This window comes from Nanorana parkeri, unplaced genomic scaffold (genome assembly GCF_000935625.1).
Source record: "Nanorana parkeri isolate BGI_ZX_2015 unplaced genomic scaffold, ASM93562v1 scaffold197, whole genome shotgun sequence".
Lineage (NCBI taxonomy): Eukaryota > Metazoa > Chordata > Amphibia > Anura > Dicroglossidae > Nanorana > Nanorana parkeri.
This window is the reverse complement of record NW_017306465.1, coordinates 585,779-605,145: the sequence shown is the minus strand read 5'-3', so window position 1 is coordinate 605,145 and position 19,367 is coordinate 585,779. Positions and strand designations below refer to the sequence as shown.

General features: G+C 41.3%; 1 protein-coding gene across 1 annotated transcript in view; it reads right to left on the bottom strand.

Moving 5' to 3' along the window:
* Positions 1 to 2,137: 2,137 nt before the first annotated feature.
* LOC108786195 (kinesin-like protein KIF19) overlaps positions 2,138 to 19,367 on the bottom strand; it is a 31,179-nt gene continuing 13,949 nt past the window's right edge. Inside the window, exons 8-15 of the mRNA XM_018555440.1 lie at positions 18,573 to 18,719; positions 16,562 to 16,684; positions 14,384 to 14,546; positions 11,012 to 11,186; positions 8,893 to 9,082; positions 4,104 to 4,368; positions 2,730 to 2,833; positions 2,138 to 2,254 (exon numbers count right to left, since the gene is read on the bottom strand). Coding sequence (XP_018410942.1) covers positions 2,138 to 2,254; positions 2,730 to 2,833; positions 4,104 to 4,368; positions 8,893 to 9,082; positions 11,012 to 11,186; positions 14,384 to 14,546; positions 16,562 to 16,684; positions 18,573 to 18,719 — 1,284 coding nt within the window. The remainder of the gene's footprint in view (positions 2,255 to 2,729; positions 2,834 to 4,103; positions 4,369 to 8,892; positions 9,083 to 11,011; positions 11,187 to 14,383; positions 14,547 to 16,561; positions 16,685 to 18,572; positions 18,720 to 19,367) is intronic.

The following is a 19,367-nucleotide window of genomic DNA, read 5'->3' as shown; positions in this document are numbered from 1 at the left end:
TATAAATTTGTGAGTATATTTAGTTTAGATCTGAGCTAGGGTGCTAATGATCCAGTATTAAAGTATATCAAAAGACTAATTGTTTTTCTGCTGTTCTGGATATAGTAGGAAAGATGAAAACCCCTGTCAGTTTTTTTTGCCATTTGTGTCCTACTGAGAAGATTTCCCTTCACTTCCTGTATCCTTAACACAACAGAAACTGAGAGGAAATCTCTCCAAAGTGCAGGAAACCCCCTCTTAGTTGTAACCAAAACAAGAGCCACCTTTGGATGATTTCCACTTTATTCCTGTTCTGGTGATAACTCAAAAATTTAATATTTTCCCTAATTTATTTTGCCCTGGGGACAATGGCCACTAGAATAAATAGAGAAAGTTAATCTGAGCTATGGGGACACCGACAGCAATAAAAACCTGAAGAAGGTCTATCCCTTTCCTGCTCTATAAAAAAAAAAACTGTTTTGGCTTCAGATACACTTTAAATTACCTGGCTTATCATTATTAGAGAATCTCCTCTCTCCCAGTAGAATACATTATGCGATTTTGCTATTTTATTTGAGTAGTTCTGCATGCTGTGATTTTCTTATCTGACCTTGCCCACATATCAACTAAATATAGCAAGAAATAAATAATATAATTCTAATAATAACCCAACAGAGGATATAAGTAGATGCTTCAACTGTAATTCTTTACAACTGCTGATGTTTTTTTTAGGGAAACATCCAGTTCCATTTAAAAAAATAACAAAAACAATATATTTAAAGGTTAATTACTGTCATCTCCCTACCATCCCTCATTGCCGACCCCGTCAAACCTATCCTGCCAGGTGTTTCTTTTTTCTTACTTGGTGAATCAAATTATATTCCCCTAACAGGTCCCCCGGCTGACTCCATTTCCACCAGCAGCAACCACTAATCCAGCGCGGCACAGTAACTCTCACTGGCTGGTCCCCTCAACTCCTCTCAAGCCAATATCACTAGCCCTCTGGAACATGGGAGGACCCCTCTAGAGGATAGCCAATGGGAATTGCCCATGTCACGCACGCAGTGAAGTGGACACCCAGAATCAGGACCCTGGCAGAAACAGTAGAGAAGGACTTAGCAATGGATGATCATGTGAGGTCAGTTCATTTTTTTTTTTCAGCCTAGCAATCAGTGAGGGGGAGAAGTGAGAGGATTTTTACTTTATTCTGGGTTTCAGTCTGTCTTTATATTGTGTTTCTGTCTGTACCAAGCTATGATTTTCTCAAACTGATAAACATGCAAATGTATTTTCTTTGCAACCATGCAAACAACACTCCATGTACAAACCTACAAACTCCCTTCTATTGTAATTAGCTCCCTGCTTTCACCAGACGTCTTCGCAGATACTAAGATCAAATCATAGACATCCCCTGCAATAGGATTTTCATCTTTGGAGAAACACTTTCAACATATTCATGAGCAAAGTGATGCTGGGGCTGCAGTTTTTCTCAAAACAACACTAAGAGACCTATTTATTAAATTGCATATCTATTCATCTATTTATCCTAAATGTACATTCTTTCTGTGCGAATTAAGCAGCATTCGCTTACTAGATTTAGCGATTTTTCACACAATGTATAAAACTCTGGTGGTTGTGCGAATGGGGAAAAATTAAACGTTAAGATCTTTTTCTCTTTTCTCTTCTGGTCAAATGTTCTTAGGGTATAGTTTTAGGCTATTTTCTCTTCTTGTCAAACATTCTTAAAGGAGAACTATGGGGTTAAGTCTTTTCCCCATAGTTCTCCTTAGGGTAACGGGAGGACACAAACTAGCGTCCTCCCGTCACCCTAGGCTCAGTATACCGCAAGCTGTAGCTCGCGGTATACTGAGACGCCGCAGCTGAAGCGGATCCCGACAATTGTGCCGGTATGTGTTCGCTCACCTCCCGATCTACTGAGCCGACCTGTGACAGTCTCATTGTCACAGGTCGGCTAGAACTATGAGGTGAGTGAAAAGCACTCACTTCATAGTTCTCCTTTAAGCTATAAGCTCTTAGGATGGAGTGTTCTTAGGGTATTAGAGAATGTTATATCCACCTTGTAAAAGAAGAGCTGATACATTTGCCAAGCAATTTTTTCTTATAAATAGACCCCTAAGGCCGCTTTCACATGAGCTGCTCAGGAGGAAATCAGTGCATGGATCCCTTCCTGATCAGAGCGGTAAGGAACGCTGCTGTGACTTTCCACCATCTTGCCATGGAGGAAAAAATTGAAATGACTGGACCCCAAGTCGGTCTATGGTGAATCGATGTAAAGTGACATATGTCCGTTTACATCAGATTACCACCGATCCGCCACAATCAGGTCCTGCGAAATGGAACACTGTTCCATTTGTTTTTCTGGAACTGGCTAGACTCAGGGGTAACCAGGGATAAACAGATGCCCATCCATTTACATATGGCTGCCCATAGACTAGCATTGGGTATCCAATTGGGTCCGCCTAAAAAACTGACAGGCGGACCCAATCAGACCACTCGTGTGAAAGGGGCCTTAGACTGATGATGTGATAATAAATTTTAAAAAAGATACTCTCCTACTTAACACTCAGGTTTAGAAAGTGTATGCCTGTATGCACAGAACAGACACCATGATGATCTGTTTGTTGTAAGGTTTATTAAATCCTTTTGATGTTAGCGTAGATGTGGAAAAGATGTTTGTGAGTTTAATTTTAAACCCGTACATGTTTTCTTCTTCCCCAATTGCACTTTACCTTAAATCTACTTGAAAGCAGAGACTTTTGCTGCTCCAGCTGCTTTATTTTCACAAGATCCACTTCATGTAGGTGAAGAAGCTCCGGGTTATGGACCTTCTCATCTATGATAAATAAATACAGATGAGACTAAAAAAGCAAATGACAATGTAAGCAGTGATAACCGTAGCTGTATTCTGGCAAGCCAATAAAAAGGTTTTGAAACTTTTCAAAGTGACTGAAAGAAGAAACACATGTTGCCCATGCCTCTTTAATTTTTCCATGTGTAGGTAAGAAATTTAAAGGACAGCACTACATAGCTTCTATGAACAACACAGGCAGTCGTTCTTTCAGAAATTTTGGTATATGAGACTGATGGTCCTTTTGATGTTCAGCTTTAGACAGATAATAAAACCTAACAGAGGTCCTAGACCTTCCTACTCCATCCAAAGCGAAAAGTAAAAGTTCTGATATGAGCTACATCAGTGTAAAACAAAACATGACTCTTTAAAGATGATTTCCAGGAAATTAACTTCTGTCTCCTCATCATACAAGTCTTTGCATTAAAAATGCATGTAAGTACCTTAACTATTAACAAAAATGTATCTTATTTGTGTATCACTCGGCTGTAGATCCAAATCATCTCTGAATTGGTGCTGACACTGTGCTTCCTTCTGGAGGGTGGCTACTTTTCTTCCCCATGGTCCCTGTGTGTGTTTTAAAGTAGCCACCACTTCAAGCTCACGCCTATGATGGACTACAATCTCAATACAAATTAGTAAACTAAACGTGAGATTGTAATCCATCACAGGAGTGAGCTTGGAGAGGTGGCTACATTACAACACACACAGGGACCATGGGGAACAAAAGTAGTCCAGGAGGAGGGACAGTGTCAGCAAGATTTCAGACATGATTTGATGCACAAATAAGCTACATTTGTGTTAATAGTTAGGGCACTTGAATGCATTTTTAGGGTTTATTTCCTAAGTTTAGTGTCACTATAAGGTCTGGGCTCCGAAAAGTCATCTGTAAACAATTGAAGGGCCTAATATGATTTATATTGCTTGGTAGAATGAAAGTGTACAACCATTATAATTTGTCAGATTTACTGCAATACCAGCACATGGTGGCAGTGCAGGTGAACTCTGTAACTCCTGGCTGTAGGAAATCCATGGGCTGAATCCTATGAGCGGCAAGAAGTCAGGATCTGTATCAGTTACTATAAAGGATTCCAAACTATTCATGAGTTTGTTTTTTTTTTTTTTTTGGGGGGGGGACCCTTTATAAACACACAAAGTCTTAAAAAAACCAAGTACACTGCCCATCCAACTTCTTTAAAGCATAATGTCTACCTAAAAATGTCAGGTTCACTTTGTCACACACTGAAAATATTACCTATTAATGTCCGCTGCAGCTGGATGTTTTTTTCACACAGGAATCTGTAATGTGGGTAGCTCAGGATCACAAAGTCCTTCTGGTAGAGCAGTCTCTCCTTACACATGGGCCTGGCTAGTAGCTCACTGTTGAAGATCTGCAACTCATGTATTTTGTGGAGTAACCTCAACAGCTCTCCCTGATCGCTGCCGAACTGGTCAGGAATCTGCTGCTCCAGCTGAGATGCCTTCAGTTTGGAATTGACCCATTGTTCTTTAAGTGCTGTCTATGAGAGAGAAACATCATAAGAACTTTTTGGATAGCCTGAGAAACATTCAGCATACGGTGTAATCTACAGTGAAGTATAATATGATCTGTGCTGCTATATTTTATTGGATACATGGTCTACTGACAAGAATGAGAACCACTTGATATTACTACTTAGAATGTAACGTCTTCTTCTTGGATAAATGTACAGAGGACAACGTTCATATTTTCATGCTTACATGCTCTGGTCTCATCAAGTAAATAAGCTGTTGAATCAAATATTTATTTGCAATGCACAAGCCATTGTCCCATCAATTGGGGTCGATTTACAGAAGGTGAATGCTCACCTAGCCTGGTGAAGTTGTGATCATTTCAACCATCAAATCATGTATGAGCCAAGTTCACATTTTTATGAATAATTCCCCTGCTCATGATTGGTTCCTCAGAGTTCCACTGGGCTAAGAAACCCACCTCAATGGATCACTACTAAAATATTTGTGTGTTTACATAACCAGATAAAGCTATAAAACTGTGGAAATGTCCTTTCTCCAGATTTAATACAAATCTCAAAGTGGGATTCCAGCCAAAACTTTTGTTTTCTTTTTTCCTAGTTCTGGATAGTACAAGGAAGGGCTGGAACATTCTCAGGTCTCTGTCTCCTTGCTCAAGTCCGCACAGGACATAAAGAGAAACAAGACACGGGGGGCACACAACAATAGCAACCTGACAATGGTCCAGTCCTTCCTCAACAAAACATTAATTTTATTCAGTGTCCCAGTTGGAACAATTTAACCCTATCCCTGTTGATGGCATGTGAGGTAAGCAGAGGTCTCCCCAAGGGGAACACAGGCAGCAATAATTAACCTGGCACCTTCACCACTATGTCAAAACTGAAAGAAATAGGGCTGAGGGCTCAACTTTAAAGCTTTGCAGATGTCAGTAAATCAGAAAAACCTATTGAAGGTGACAAAAAGCAGCGGCATGTCCAAATGTGTCTGTGAAGGTTCTCATTTATCCAAGTCATGGTATAGCTAGTAGTAGTTGGTCAAATTCAACTGGACTTGTTTTATAATTTTGAAACATTCAATAGCTTTTCCAAGCCATTTCTTTAGTTCCAGAGGAAACTCATGGAAATACTCCAGAATTTATATCCACAGAGGTAGCTCAGTCACCTTGGAACAGAGCAGATGTTGATTGTGTAAGTACAGGATGAGAGGTGTGAAAGGTATGGAGTTATAATGTCCTATGTAACCCATTAACTTCAGCATACAGGGGATTATACTAGAAGACGTGTTTCGATCTTAATGCCCTTAATCATAGTGAAAGTGTATCTAAACCTAAATACCAAGTAACTGTATATTACAGCATCAATAAACAGCACAATAAAAATTGTTCAGTACTCGTAAATACAACTATCTCAAAGATCAAATAAATAAACAGTACAAAATGATTGCACCACCGCAGTGAGAACCTATTTGAATCCTATTTGAAAGTAGTATTAATCTTTCCAGATGAAACAAATATATACTGTATATTGGCTAACGTTTTTCTTTACATTTTTGGACTAGCACTTACAGTTATCATGTTTCAGAACAGCTGTTCCAACTCTTTATAAGGGAGATCACAGTCCCAAGCAGCTGTGCATCTATTAGCCTGGAGAAGGAAGGAGGGAGGGAGGGAGGAAGTTGGAAGAAAGGGGAGCAGGAATCAGAGGAATGACTTGCCTTGCTGTGCCTATGTGTTTGGGGAGACACACGTAGCTTTACCAGCACACACAAGCATTGCTCCATAGGACCAAGCAAGTGAAAGGAGCAACCCTAAAACAGGCTATTAGGGCCAGTGTTCAACCATCAAGGAGCAGCATCCATTGTAAGAGATGTAATTAGCATTAGAAATAACTTAAAACCTTCTGAATTTAATGTCACTTTAAATCTTTCTTATGTACATGACCTCCATAAATACAAGGGACAGTTTCTCTAGGGCTGTAACGCCCTACATCAAGTCAAAAACATCTCTCTGTATACAGTATATATGGTGTTTTTATTTTATTGTCTGTGATGCACGATGGACTGTGGGAGACTATTTTACTCTAGTTCAGATGACATAGACTTGACTTCAAACATCCAAGCAGTTGAAGAGTATGGTACCTTCAAGAACATTATTTTATTTTTGAATACTTTTCAAATATAAATAATAAAAATAAATGTAATTGCTCCTCCTTGTTACTCTGTATATAAATATGCGGGTTTCAGAACCATTTTCAAAAATGTATAAAGTCAGGAGAACTCGAAAGCTTGATAACCTAAGTAAGCCAATAAGGTGTTTCAATGAAACTCCAAAATTTCTGCTTCAAACATCCAGTTAGGTTAATGGGAATAAAAAAAAATGTAAAAAAATGAAAATAAAAAATCTATAATTTTTTTCAAAGCACTTGGAAAGTTAGGCTTTATGAGGCCTCAATAATGTGGAGTCTTGCATTGACGTCTTGTAACCCAATAGAAGTAGGTGAAGTCTAAGTTTAGACTTCTGGAGAATACTGCTGATAACAGACAAAGATGCACCAATAACACATAGGGAGCACAGTAAAGATCATTTCTTGGCTTACAGCAGGGGTGGGGCTTTTTTTCTGCCAAGGGTCATTTGGATATTTATAACATCAATTCCTGGTCCATACAAAATTATCAACTTAAAAATGAGCCTGCTCTATTTGGACAAACATTTAATTAACTCACACCTTATGTGATGGCTGGAACTGCTTCTCTTTGGTGGGGCGTGTGATGTTAGCTTGTATTGATGATGTTACTAATCACAACTGCTTTTCCAGGTTTGCGTTGGTCAGTTTGGAGCGCAGTCTACTCTTTGCAATGGTGAGTTTTGTTGATCGTGGACGTGTGAATAAAGGTTGGTTTGGAGTTATTGTCTGTGTCGACAAAGAAGTCGACAACATCGTCGTCAAACATCGGAGGCAAGGTCATCAACGTCGCAAGGAATCATCTCTTGTCTCATCATCACCGGATCGTCGTAGTTTCGCCACAGTGTGTTAACACTTTTGCAATGTGTACACGCCCAGTCTGCCTGGCACTTACTGTCCTCTGAGTAACTGCAATACAGGCAGATTGGCTGCGAGCAGCCGACTAGAAGCATACGAGTCTGTCCTGTCATGTACTTGTATGTTGGAAGACGGAGATCGCAGGCACTCAGTCAAAAAGCATTGGATTCTTTTGCTTATTTATTGAAGAAACATGTCGCAAATGTCATTTAGCCAATGTTTTGGGGCCACGCAGGGTCCCTTCTTCAGGGCGATGTAGTGACATTTTTGACTGAGTGCTGGTGATCTCCGTCTTCCACGATTCTGGACAACACGGCGCCATCTGTGTAATCACTACGAGCACCACGACTATTAATCAAGGTCCACTCGCTGTAAGGAGTGACACATCACAATACTACATGTACTCGTATGTATCCTGTCTATCCCGTAATGGACATTCCTTACTTGTCCCTCAACATTTATGTTATTATTATGATTCACTTAATATAAATTTATGTTACTATGAAATAAGCTCTTAGAGTTATTGAATTTCAAGTCCAAGCTGCGTTTGCCTTGGCAGGACCAGACCAAATGATTTTGCGGGCTTTATAAGGCCTGCGGGCCGGACGTTCCCCACCCCTGTGTTATAGGTTTAAGTATGACAATTTCTCTCTGTAGATAAGTGCAATGCAAAAAATGTAAAACAAATGTTTGTAAAAAGTTAGAGGTCCTTTTTGGAGGACATGTTGACCTAAAATTTATCTTTAGGCAAATCTTTTTAGTTTTGAATGGTGTGGGAGGAGGGTTAGACCCTCTGTCGAGTTTTTTCTGCTATCTGTGTCCTCATTGGGGAGATTCACCCTCTGCTTGTCCTCATGTCTATTGCCACTAAAACAGAAAGTAAGGGGAAATCCAAATGTTTTATGCTGTCCCTAGAACAATGTCCCAATGGTACACAAACAGCATAAACATGGCACGGGTTTTACTTTTCTAACCAAAGCTAAAACAATTTGGGCCACATATACACTTTAACAAGAAGAGAAGTGAGTGTTTAACTAGGGATACATTTGACCACTCACTAGCACCAGGGGAGTATTTGGTGGGGACAAAGAGCCCAGTATCTGCTTTTTATTAATTTAACGCCAGTGCAGACAAACCTATCATTTACCCGAACAGAGCCAGCAGTTCATTGGCTCCTTCAATCAGTTGATCGAGGGATTCTGGCTGGAAGGGTGCCAAGAGCAACACCCACTGTGTGAATTTCAGCCGCTTAATCAAGAACCTGCCGAAATTTGCATAGTGTATTTCCAGCTTTATACTCCATGGCAAATCTCCCTCTACAATGCATGTACAATTGTAATTACATAATAATCAAAGGGCTAGTGATATGTTCTGTTGTCATTAAGAAATATAGCCAGTCACTTATATACATAACCTGCTGATTAAGTTGTGTAAATTGGTAATTTGGAGGTTGCCTTCCTCTAATGGACAAGAACAATGCAAAGAAGTATTTACCATCCTCGCAAATGTTTTCTGTTGTTCAGCAAGAAGTATGTTAATTTCTTCTCTGGCCATCATAACTTCATGAGGTTCAGTCATATCTGTATCTCCATCTTCCTCCTCATCTCCCACATCAATCACTGTATGCTCAACAGTCTTACTTGACCTCTGCTGGGTTGAGCACCGAGGCTTGTCCTGCTCCCAGCTGCATCACAAAGAATAGAATGAGACATGTAGAAGACTGCAAAGCAAAGTCATTCTAAAGCTGGCCATACACTATACCAGTATTTCCTTTTTTTTTTTTAGTCACGGCAACGTTTAAACATATGTAAAATCTTGAGGCACCCCAGTCTAAAATGGACGGAAATTTAAAAAATTACATGTGGGTCCCCCCAATACCAGTTCCAGACCCTTTTCCTAGATAGGGGTCTGGTATGAATGTTAAGGAAAGCTCCATGCAAAAAAGAAAGAAAAAAAACAGAGTTCCCCCCTTCACATCAGAGTCCTCAGTCCCCACTTCACATCAGAGTCCTTAGTCCCCCTTTCATATCAGAGTCCTAGTCCTCCCTTCACATCAGAGTCCTCAGTCCCCCCTTCACATCAGAGTCCTTAGTCACCCCTTCACATCAGAGTCCTACTTCACAATCTTCACCACAGTGTGGCTGTGGCAGCATGGCAGAAGATGGGAGGGGAGGTGGAGCAAGTCTGGATAAGGCGGTCCTAGAAGCAGCCCACCCCAGATTAGCATCATGCATTTTCTTGGTGCTGGCAGACAGTTTGCTTGCATCATGGAAATGTGTAATTGCTATGCTAAAATTTGACGGCACCCCTGACAAAGCCAGATGGCACCCCTGTTGAGAAAAACTGCACTATAAAATCTAATTGTACAATTCTAACAATTATGTACTATAAGGGCCTACCTTATAAACCTCTTAAAGTAAATAGTGTATGGTGACCTTTTCAAGGGGAACTTTACCCGTATCTTTAACAAGAAAGACACCTTTAGAAATGTTTTGTAATGGCAATCTAAAAACAGATATTTATTAGATAATTGTCGGCTTTTTATTCTTTACATACCTCATTTTTCTTTTCCTCCCCATTCTTCTCAAAGTGGCCATTTTTACTAAGGGCAAATTAATATATCTCCCTTTACTTCCTGGAACTCTGGCACATGTGACTAGGACATGTGACCATGCACATCATCTCAGGGGGAATAAATGCCTTTCCCTGACATCTCACAAGATTTTGCAGTTTATGGATGAGATTTCCTAGCAATGCACTGTGATGTAACCTTCCAAGAATGCTTCGCTTGGGCACAGATTACATCACTAGCGAGGACCAGGAAGTGGAAAAACAGTAATTATAAGTAAAAGCAAATTATGTTTATTTAAGTAATGAATTTAAGATGAATTCATAATACTACATTTATAGTTTGTGTTTATATATTGGAAGCTGACTAACAGGATTCATCGCTCTAGCAAGGCTGTGAATGCGGCAGAGCTAGTGTTGATCTATTTCCTAAGTGTGATTTCTGGGTGTTATGAGTCTTCTTCAGTGCACTGTAAATATGAGAAACTTTAAAGACACCTTGTCACCTACCCACGGTTCGGTGGTATCCATTTTGGGGAAAATTATGTGCCGTCTTTCAGCTTGCCAGGAACCTTTAATTGTCTTGTGTGTCCTCTAGTCTCAAAAGATACTGGTTATTAGTGAGCTGATACAGCACATCAGACTGTAAATTGACTTCCATATCATGTGGATATAACAACTGTGCCTTAAGGTAATAAACATAGCAACATGAGCCATTTATGTACTGAATATACCCCAGGCAGTAGTTGACTACTGCTCTAAGGTGACAGGCATCATGTTCTCCATGGCCACCTAACAATGTACACATCTGGACAGGCAGTATCAATTGTCACTGGGATTGTCATGCTTCCTATGAGGTTTGGGAACTGTTCACTAATTGTAAATGATCATCTTTTATATTCTATCTACGTGTGGTGATAAGCATATGTCTCTATAGCTTGTCCAGAAAGAAACAAAGACACTTATGCATATTATACATTTGCAAGGACATTTATACTTTTGCAAGGCACTGTTGTAACATGTAATATCTATTTAGTGTACTTACTCAGCTATGGTAGCAAGATGGCGTACAGTGTCAATGTGTTGTTCTAGATGAGAATTATCCAGCTGTAAAAGGCAGCATCTCACCTTCATATGTTCCTCAAGTACACCCTTAAATTGTTTCACCAAATTATTTCGCTTTTGTTGTTTGTGTGAGTTGTCCGCCTGATGTGAATCCTCTGTGGAAGAAAGAAGATAAATACAACAGTCCCATGCTTTACTGTGGGTTTCAGGCATGTTTTACAATCTTTAGTCATTTGCCTGCCACCATCATGACCTTTGTCCATTCAAGTAAGGAACAGCCAGCTCCATCTTACTCTCAGCAGCCATCTCTAATGACTTTTTACTTCTGAATATCCCACCGCCCTCCTCTATTTCTGCATCATTCCTATAAACTGATCTCTGCAGCGGAGTTCCCAGATCCACCTACCTGCAACCATTATGAAAGAGTCTCTCTCGCTCCCTGGATTTTCTACATATTATACATAAAGGCGCATGAAGAAGGAAAAGTAAATCTCCCTTGTTGGCTTTCTAACAGCCAAAGAAAGGGACAGAGATGAGCAATCTGACAGGCAGACCTTTCTGAGAGTTCCGAGGATCTCCTTTCAGCCTAAGCTTAAGACAATTTATTGACAGAGGAAGTAAAACCAGATTGATCCACTGCTGTGATATTGAGGCAATTGAGCAGTGGGGTGGGGTTTAGTGCAATTTAGCCATTTAGTTGGGTCTAGCCTTTGTTTAGATAAACGTAAATCTGTCCTTTACGTGTACTGAAAGGCATAAAGAGCAGGCACCTCATAACTGCAGAATCTTTCAGCATTCTCTCCTTCGCCTGAATGCCAGGCTCGTCTAATCAAGCAAAGCTCTGACACTTTCTCATAGTACTTATGATTGCTTGCTCTTTTCCTCCTTCTACACATGCTTATTGGCTAGTTCGGTAGTCCATCATAATGCTGGACCAATAGGAATGCGCAGGGTGGAACTTAGTGGCAAGTTCCAACACTACATGGAAGTGTCAGAGCTTTGTTTAATCAAAACAGACCAGAATTTGGTAAAGCAGAAATATATGCTAAGAGCTGCTGCAAGTACCGCTGGCTGTTTGAACTTCATATCTGTCAACAGCTTTTAGTATTCTTAGCTGCCACCCTTCTCAGATGCACATGCTAACTTTCTTTTTGCTCCTGCGCTCTCTTCCATCACTGGAAGCAAAGAGAGGAAGACCTGTAATCTTCAAATGGCATCTTGGAGACCACACAGGATGAGGACTTCCCCCTCCCCCTTTCCTGCCCTGTAACAGCGTTAAGTGTTTGAGTGGCCAATCGCCAAGAACCAATGGTGTTGCGATGGTGGAAGAGCTCCCCATTCTCAGAAGTACTAAACTGAAGGCCGAATGGTGCAGCAGGTGAGCAGAAGAAAGGTAAGTATGTGGAACTGGACAGGGCAACAGTTAAGTGGCTCTTGTTGGAAAAAAGTCCATTTCACAAACTACCCTAATGGCCTATAAGTAGAATGGTGGATACACAGCAACCGAGGCACCATTTTGTCAGATCCAAATTGATGCCTACATGCAAAAGCTGTAGTTTTACTACAGCGGCATAAACATGGAACACAGATTTTTTTTTTTGGGGGGGGGAGACAAGACCATTTTCCTAAGGTGACGACTGTCACCTTGATAAAAGGGTCCTGTGTGACCAGCAACTGCTGGCATTCCATGTTTATGCTGCTCTAGTAAAACTACAACTTTTGCAATTAAAAACATCAGCATGTTGGCATCTATATGGATCATTTAAGTGAACCTGTTGCTTTGCCATACATGGCCAAAGTGCAGGCTCACTTTAAGGAAATAAAAATGAAGATTTTAAAGATTAAAACCTCACAGGCCCAACCCATGCTGAAGCCTTCCTACTGTACTGCTCGTATATACACTATATGGGCAAAGGTTTATAGACAACTGACCATCCTACCTTTATAAACAAAGGTATGTATGTGGACACTCTTCCAAACGATGAGTTCAGGTGTTATCTGGTAAAGGGTACTGTTAATGCTACAGCATACAAAGACATTTTAGGCAATCATGCACTTCTCAACTTTGCTTTCCGAAATATTTTGGGAACAACCATTTTCTGTTTCAGCATGCCTATGCTGCTGTGCACAAAGCCAGGTCCATAAATCTTTCTTTGGAAGAAATTGAGTGGCCTGCACACAGCACTCACCTAAACCATACTAAAAACCATTGGGGGGAATTGGAAGATTGTGAGCCAGGAATTCTCATCCAAAATCAGTACCCAAACCCACAAATGCTCTTTAGACTGAATGGGCACAAATGCCAACAGACACTCAAAGTCTTGAGAAAAGTCTTCCCAGAAGGACTGAGGCTGTTGCGGCACAGGGAGACCAACTCCATGTTATTATTATTAATATTATTACATAGTATTTATATAGCGCCAACAGTTTGCGCAGCGCTTTACAATGTAAGGAAGACATTACAATCACAATACAATTCAAGACAGGATGGTAAGGAGGGCCCTGCCCCTGAGGGCTTACAATCTAAAAGAGGAGGGGCAAGTGAAACATGAGGAGGTAGCTGTGTGGGGATGAATTGTTTGAGAATGTGATGGTTCAGTGGTTAGGTTGAGGTGGGATAGGCTTCCCTGAAGAGAAGAGTTTTCAGGGAACGCCTAAAGACAGTCAGGGTGGGAGATAGACGGACAGGTTGGGGTAAAGAGTTCCAGAGGATGGGAGAGACTCTATATATTTTGAATTTTATCCTCTGGGCGAGTGGAAGCCAGTGTAGGTATTGGCAGAGGGGGGATGCAGACACTGAGCGGTTGGTCAAGTGGATGAGTCTGGCAGCTGCATTCATGATAGACTGAAGGGGGGATATCCTGTGTAGTGGAAGGCCAATGAGGAGGGAGTTACAATAGTCAAGACGAGAGATAACAAGTGAGTGTATGAGTAGTTTTGCGGTGTCATTGGTGAGGAAGGGGCGTATTTTGGAGATGTTACGAAGGTGAAGGCGGCAGGATTTGGATAGTGATTGGATGTGGGGAAGAAAGGTGAGGTCCGAGTCAAGGATGACACCTAGGACCTTGGCATTGGAGGAGGGGTGGATAGTTGTGTTATCAATCTCAACTGAAATGTTGGGGGAAGGTGCCAACGTTATTGCCAATGGTTTAGGAAAGGGATGTCCAACAAACTCATATAGGTGTGATGGTCAGGTGTCCACAAAGTGCTGGCCATACAATGTACATTTCATTTTGGTCTAGTCTTTGGTGCTAAGGATGAGATGAGATGGTGACAGAGATTACAAGTGTTGAGGATGGAGATTATCAGGAAGGCCCATTTACTATATTTTAATTACAGATTATGGCAATACCTTGTGCACTTCTGATTTTTAGTTCCGTTTGCTTCATTCTTCTTATCTCCTTGCCATGCTCTTTGATTCTTCGATGTAGTTGCTCTAGTTCATTGTGAAGATTGCAGAGAACTCTTCCATATTTGTTAACACGGTGGGCCACATTTTCATAATTCTGCCGCACCTAGAAATAAGATGGAGGGACGCAGGAAGAGCAAAGTCACAAGAAAATAAAGAGCTGAACTGAGACCAAGTTATTTGTTAATCATCATCAAATAAGTTCTTACATTCTCTAATCTGCTCTGTAAATTGAAAGCTGGGCTGTGATTGGTTGTTATTGGCAACACAGACCCTTCTTGCTCTCCTAAACGAAACTTTCCTAAAATTATTATAGACTTAAAGGAAATATGTCATCCACCAATAAAATGTAGAGATGATGTAGGCCTGTTGGCACCTTTTTTGACATGACATTGTATGAGGAAGTGAAGGGACTGATCACACAATAAGGCAGGTCACACAATAGGAGGAGACAAAGGGGCTGAGCAGTGTGTCAGCAGAGAGCTAAGGCTAATACACAGGCATCAGGAATTGCACTTTTGTATGTTCCGAGGGTCAGCATCTTATGGTGGCCATATACTGTGTGAAGTTTGGCTGGTTCTTGAGAAACCAGACGAAATTTGCACACTGTCAATCCCTGTCAGCACCCTTTCGGCCAGCATCCCTCGATCAGCTGATCAAAGGTGATGGTCAGCCAATGAGCGGGGATTCCTCATAGCGTTGATGAAAGAATTATTATACAATTATTATACAATATTTATATAGCGCCAACAATTTTCTCAGCGCTTTACAATATAGGAATCTGCTTTATTATTTTTGTTCAGCCTGCAGGTGTCACAGTTCAGCTGCAGACTTGCAGCTGAGCTGTTACTTGTAGTTCTTCAAGTATATACATACCTCTTACCCCTGGTTCTGCAGAGCATATAGGGCTTTGCTGGTGCTTGTAGTCCTCCAGACATGTGCTCTGAACCTGACTCACTCTTGCACCTGTCTGCAAGCTTTAGGCGTCGGCCGACCTCTCCTGCTGTTTCTTATGCAGATTCTTGGCCAATCAGTGCAGTCTGCTTGTAGCCAATCCTCTGGATCCTCCCTCTTCCTGTCTCTATCTATACTCAGGGCAGCCAACGGCACACTGCCCGAGCAATGCTTTCCCAAGCTAGTTGCCGAGTCCCCCATTTGTGATTTACCCTGAATTCCTGGAAGTTTTCCTGTGTACCTAACCTTTGGCTTGTTCTTGGAAATCCCTGTCTACTGGCTGTTTCCCCTGCTTGTACTCCAGCTCTGGGAGTCGTCAGCCTTCACTGTTTGGACCCATTTCTCTGAGTGTCCCTGCCAGTGTAGTGGAAAGGGTCCCCATACCTGACTCCAGTTCATACCTGTGAGTCCCAATCCATGACAGCAGGTTGGAGGAGGAAGATCACAGGAAGTTCTACAATCTTTTTTGAAACGTAATAACACTTTACATTAATTATCATGTGACCGCACAATATTAAAATATACGGAATGTCTGATCTAGGTCCACATTATATGGTGTTGTATCTAATGAACAGAATTAGGTTGGTGTAAATTCATGCAAATTCACTCTATACAGATCGCAATAAAGAAACATTTTAAATCAAAACAACATTCGAGGTTTAGGAAAAATAAGAATGGCATAAGTGGGGGTGAATAGGGCGCTGCAAAGTGAATAAAACTATTTGTCAACTGTGATAAGTAGGTGTCACTGTGCTTTGATTTTGGGTCATGTGACCTAAACTTGTAAAAAGTGAATGAAGGCTTTGCCGATGTTGGGGATGAGGTGATCTAATGCTGGATTTGAATCACATGACTTGCCTTGACTGCTCTGATTAGTTATGGCTGACAAATAAGTGAATTTTCTTTCCCACACCATTATCCAATATCAAAGACACTCCCTAATGCATCTCTAATTGTTTATTGTGGGCCTAAACATTGAGCTTACATCACCTTTAAAAATTCAACTCCAGCTCAAAAGGTACGCACTACAAACACATATGGGAATAGCTTTAGATGTCAAAGCATTTTTTTTTAATACACCCCAATGATTTCATGCCTGTGTAGGATTTCCCATGTCCTAAAAATGATCTTCATTCATCATCTTTAGCTTTGATGGCAGTCGCTCACCCTGGTCTTGATGTTTTTTGTTCTGCTTGCATAAATCAGAGTGGTGCGAGTTTCGTCATAAGCAGCAATGGAGGGACTCACATGTGCTATCATTACTGTTCTGCTGTTCCCACTCAGAGCATCCTGCGAAAGAAAAAGAGCTTGGTTATATAAAACCACTTTTTTGCTCTACTGCACATACCCTCTGTAACTAGAACCTTAACTGAGCTTATATATTAAGCCAATGCACAGAGAAATGTATAGATCTTTGATGACATCAAGAAAGTAAGAACAATAATAGATGATATGGGGGGAATTTATCAAAACAAGAACACACAGTGGTTGATTTACTAACCTTATAAACACACCACGAACATGTATACACCTCTGTAGTGTGTTCCCTCCCAGCATGATCTATGGGTGGAATCTAAACACCTTTGTTGTGTGTACACACCCAGCAGGTGTGTTGTGCAAAGCGCTGCATGAATTTGCAAGGTGATCTTGTGTAAATGTTGTGTTGCTTGCGTTGATGAATGCAGGAATGTAAATGCATGAGCTAACCATTTTTGTCTAAACTGTGAAGCAGCATTATATATGCATCATGTGCATGATTTTTCCATATATGGCATTAGTGGAAATATGCTTTTAGAGACTTTTTGGTTGATAAATACGTTTTGCTGTGTAAAAATCACACGCACCTAGTGCGTGCGTGTGTTTAGGTTAGTAAATCACTCCCACAGACTCTAGAGCAGTTACCCATAGTGACCAATCAGCTTCTTTCTTCAGTTTGTTCAATTAAGCTTTGAAAATGAAAGGTAGATGTTCATTGGTTGCTATGCACAGCTGCTCCAGTTGTGATCAATTACCCTCAGTAGGTCCGTGAAGGTTCTCATTCATCCAGGTCATGGTATATCTGTAAAAAATAAGTCAAGGCAACTGGACTTGCTGTATTTTTCTTCAACGTCTTCAAGAAAAATACAGCAAGTCCAGTTGCCTTGACTTATTTTTTACAGATAATTACCTTCAGGGCTTGTTCACACCATCCAATGCGTTCAGGGCACAGTTCCCACGCCGGAATGCGTGGTGCCGCAATTAGAAAGGCTCCCCGCGTTCTGGGGCGTGGTGGTGCCATACATGCATTCATTCCGCAGACACGCCTCCCGATCGCAGTGCGATCATCCGCGCCGTAATGCGTGGTAACGCAATGCCATGCGTTCCAGGGCGGTGCAATCGCAAAAAATAGTGCATGCCCTGATGGCATTGGATGGTGTGAACAGGCCCTCATAGTTCCTTGTTTTGGATAACAGTTCTTTGTCTTCATACATAACGGTTAACATCTTCAATTAATTGCAGTATAATACATACGGTATTTGTCAACAGCTCAATGGTTCCTTTCACTGGTTCCTACATACCCCTACTATACCCTGCAGTTATGGAGGAGCCAGTGATAGGAGTCAGATCACTCGATAGGGGTCTAGGAATCCAACAATCCCAGCGGTGTGCTAGATAAAGAAAATACAACTGACATAATAGCTCTCACAGAGAAAGAGAATCATTGGTGCAGGACTGGTACGTACAATATCTCTTCTCTACAGGGAACCATCTTTTCTACTTTTACATTTTGCTACAGGTTCACTTTAAAGCATATATAAACCCAAATAGAAAAATGAAATTTGTTGCATCTTGCCAGTTCTTAGACGGCTGCATTTGTTTTCTTTTTTTTTCCAGGGCTTTGTTTTCACCTAGTAATCATGGGAATAACCCACCTTTTGTTCGCTCACCTCCCGATCTACTGAGCCGACCTGTGACAGTCTCATTGTCACAGGTCGGCTAGAACAATGAGGTGAGTGAAAAGCACTCACCTCATAGTTCTCCTTTAACGAGGAAGCCATGGTTGTCACCCAGGCTGGATTCAGACATATGTTCCTCTATTTACCTCCATTACATGAGGGGGTGGATTAGTCCTTTACAGAAGGACGGTACTCAGATTTGAGATATCCTTGAACTCTTGTTATGATGTAAAGACGCTTACTTTTAACAGTCGTGTCAGTTTACTGTCTCTGTAATTCACATGAGCATGGCTCCCTCGCTCACTTAACGCAGTGATGCAATTTCCAAGGGCTAGAAGAGAGCGGTTTATGTGAGCGCCTTCTTTCATCCTCTTTCCAAGGTTTTGAGTCTACAATATAGAAAAGAGATTTATTAATGTTCACACGCTATTGGAATCAACACAGGATGTGCCATTTATAGAAGGAACTACACACATTCCCGAGGAAAGGCTTTCAAAACAATATTTTAGGCCCTGTGTGATGTAACTCAAAGTAGACACATCACATCCAAGGAGATTATTTATAACAACTGAAGGGAAACAAAATGGATCTGATACCTCACAGGTACCAATCAGATTCCAGCTGTTGAATGCAAATAAAAAGATGAAGACAAGAGTATCTTTTTGGACCTCTGTACTGTCATTGTCCTTCATGGGATGAAATTTGGCTGTTTGATCTAGAGGCCTGCATGTATCATTCTCTTTTAATCACCTATCTGGGGTGTGTCAGCTCTGCCACCTAATAGATGTCTAAACTCTGACTTTTTCACTGGCGGACCTATCAGGGTCACAGTGTTCACATGTGCAACCGGGCCCTGGCGATCCGCCACTTGGGGGGTGGGAGCGGAAGGGAAAAAGAGCCCAGCCCTGGTAAGCACTGAGGCACCGACCTTGCCTCCTCGGACTACAGCTCCCAGCATGCAGCAGGCATACGTTTCGCAGCTCACTCCTCTTGCGTTTATTTGATATGGGGGGGGGGGGGGGCTCGGGGGTCGTTTG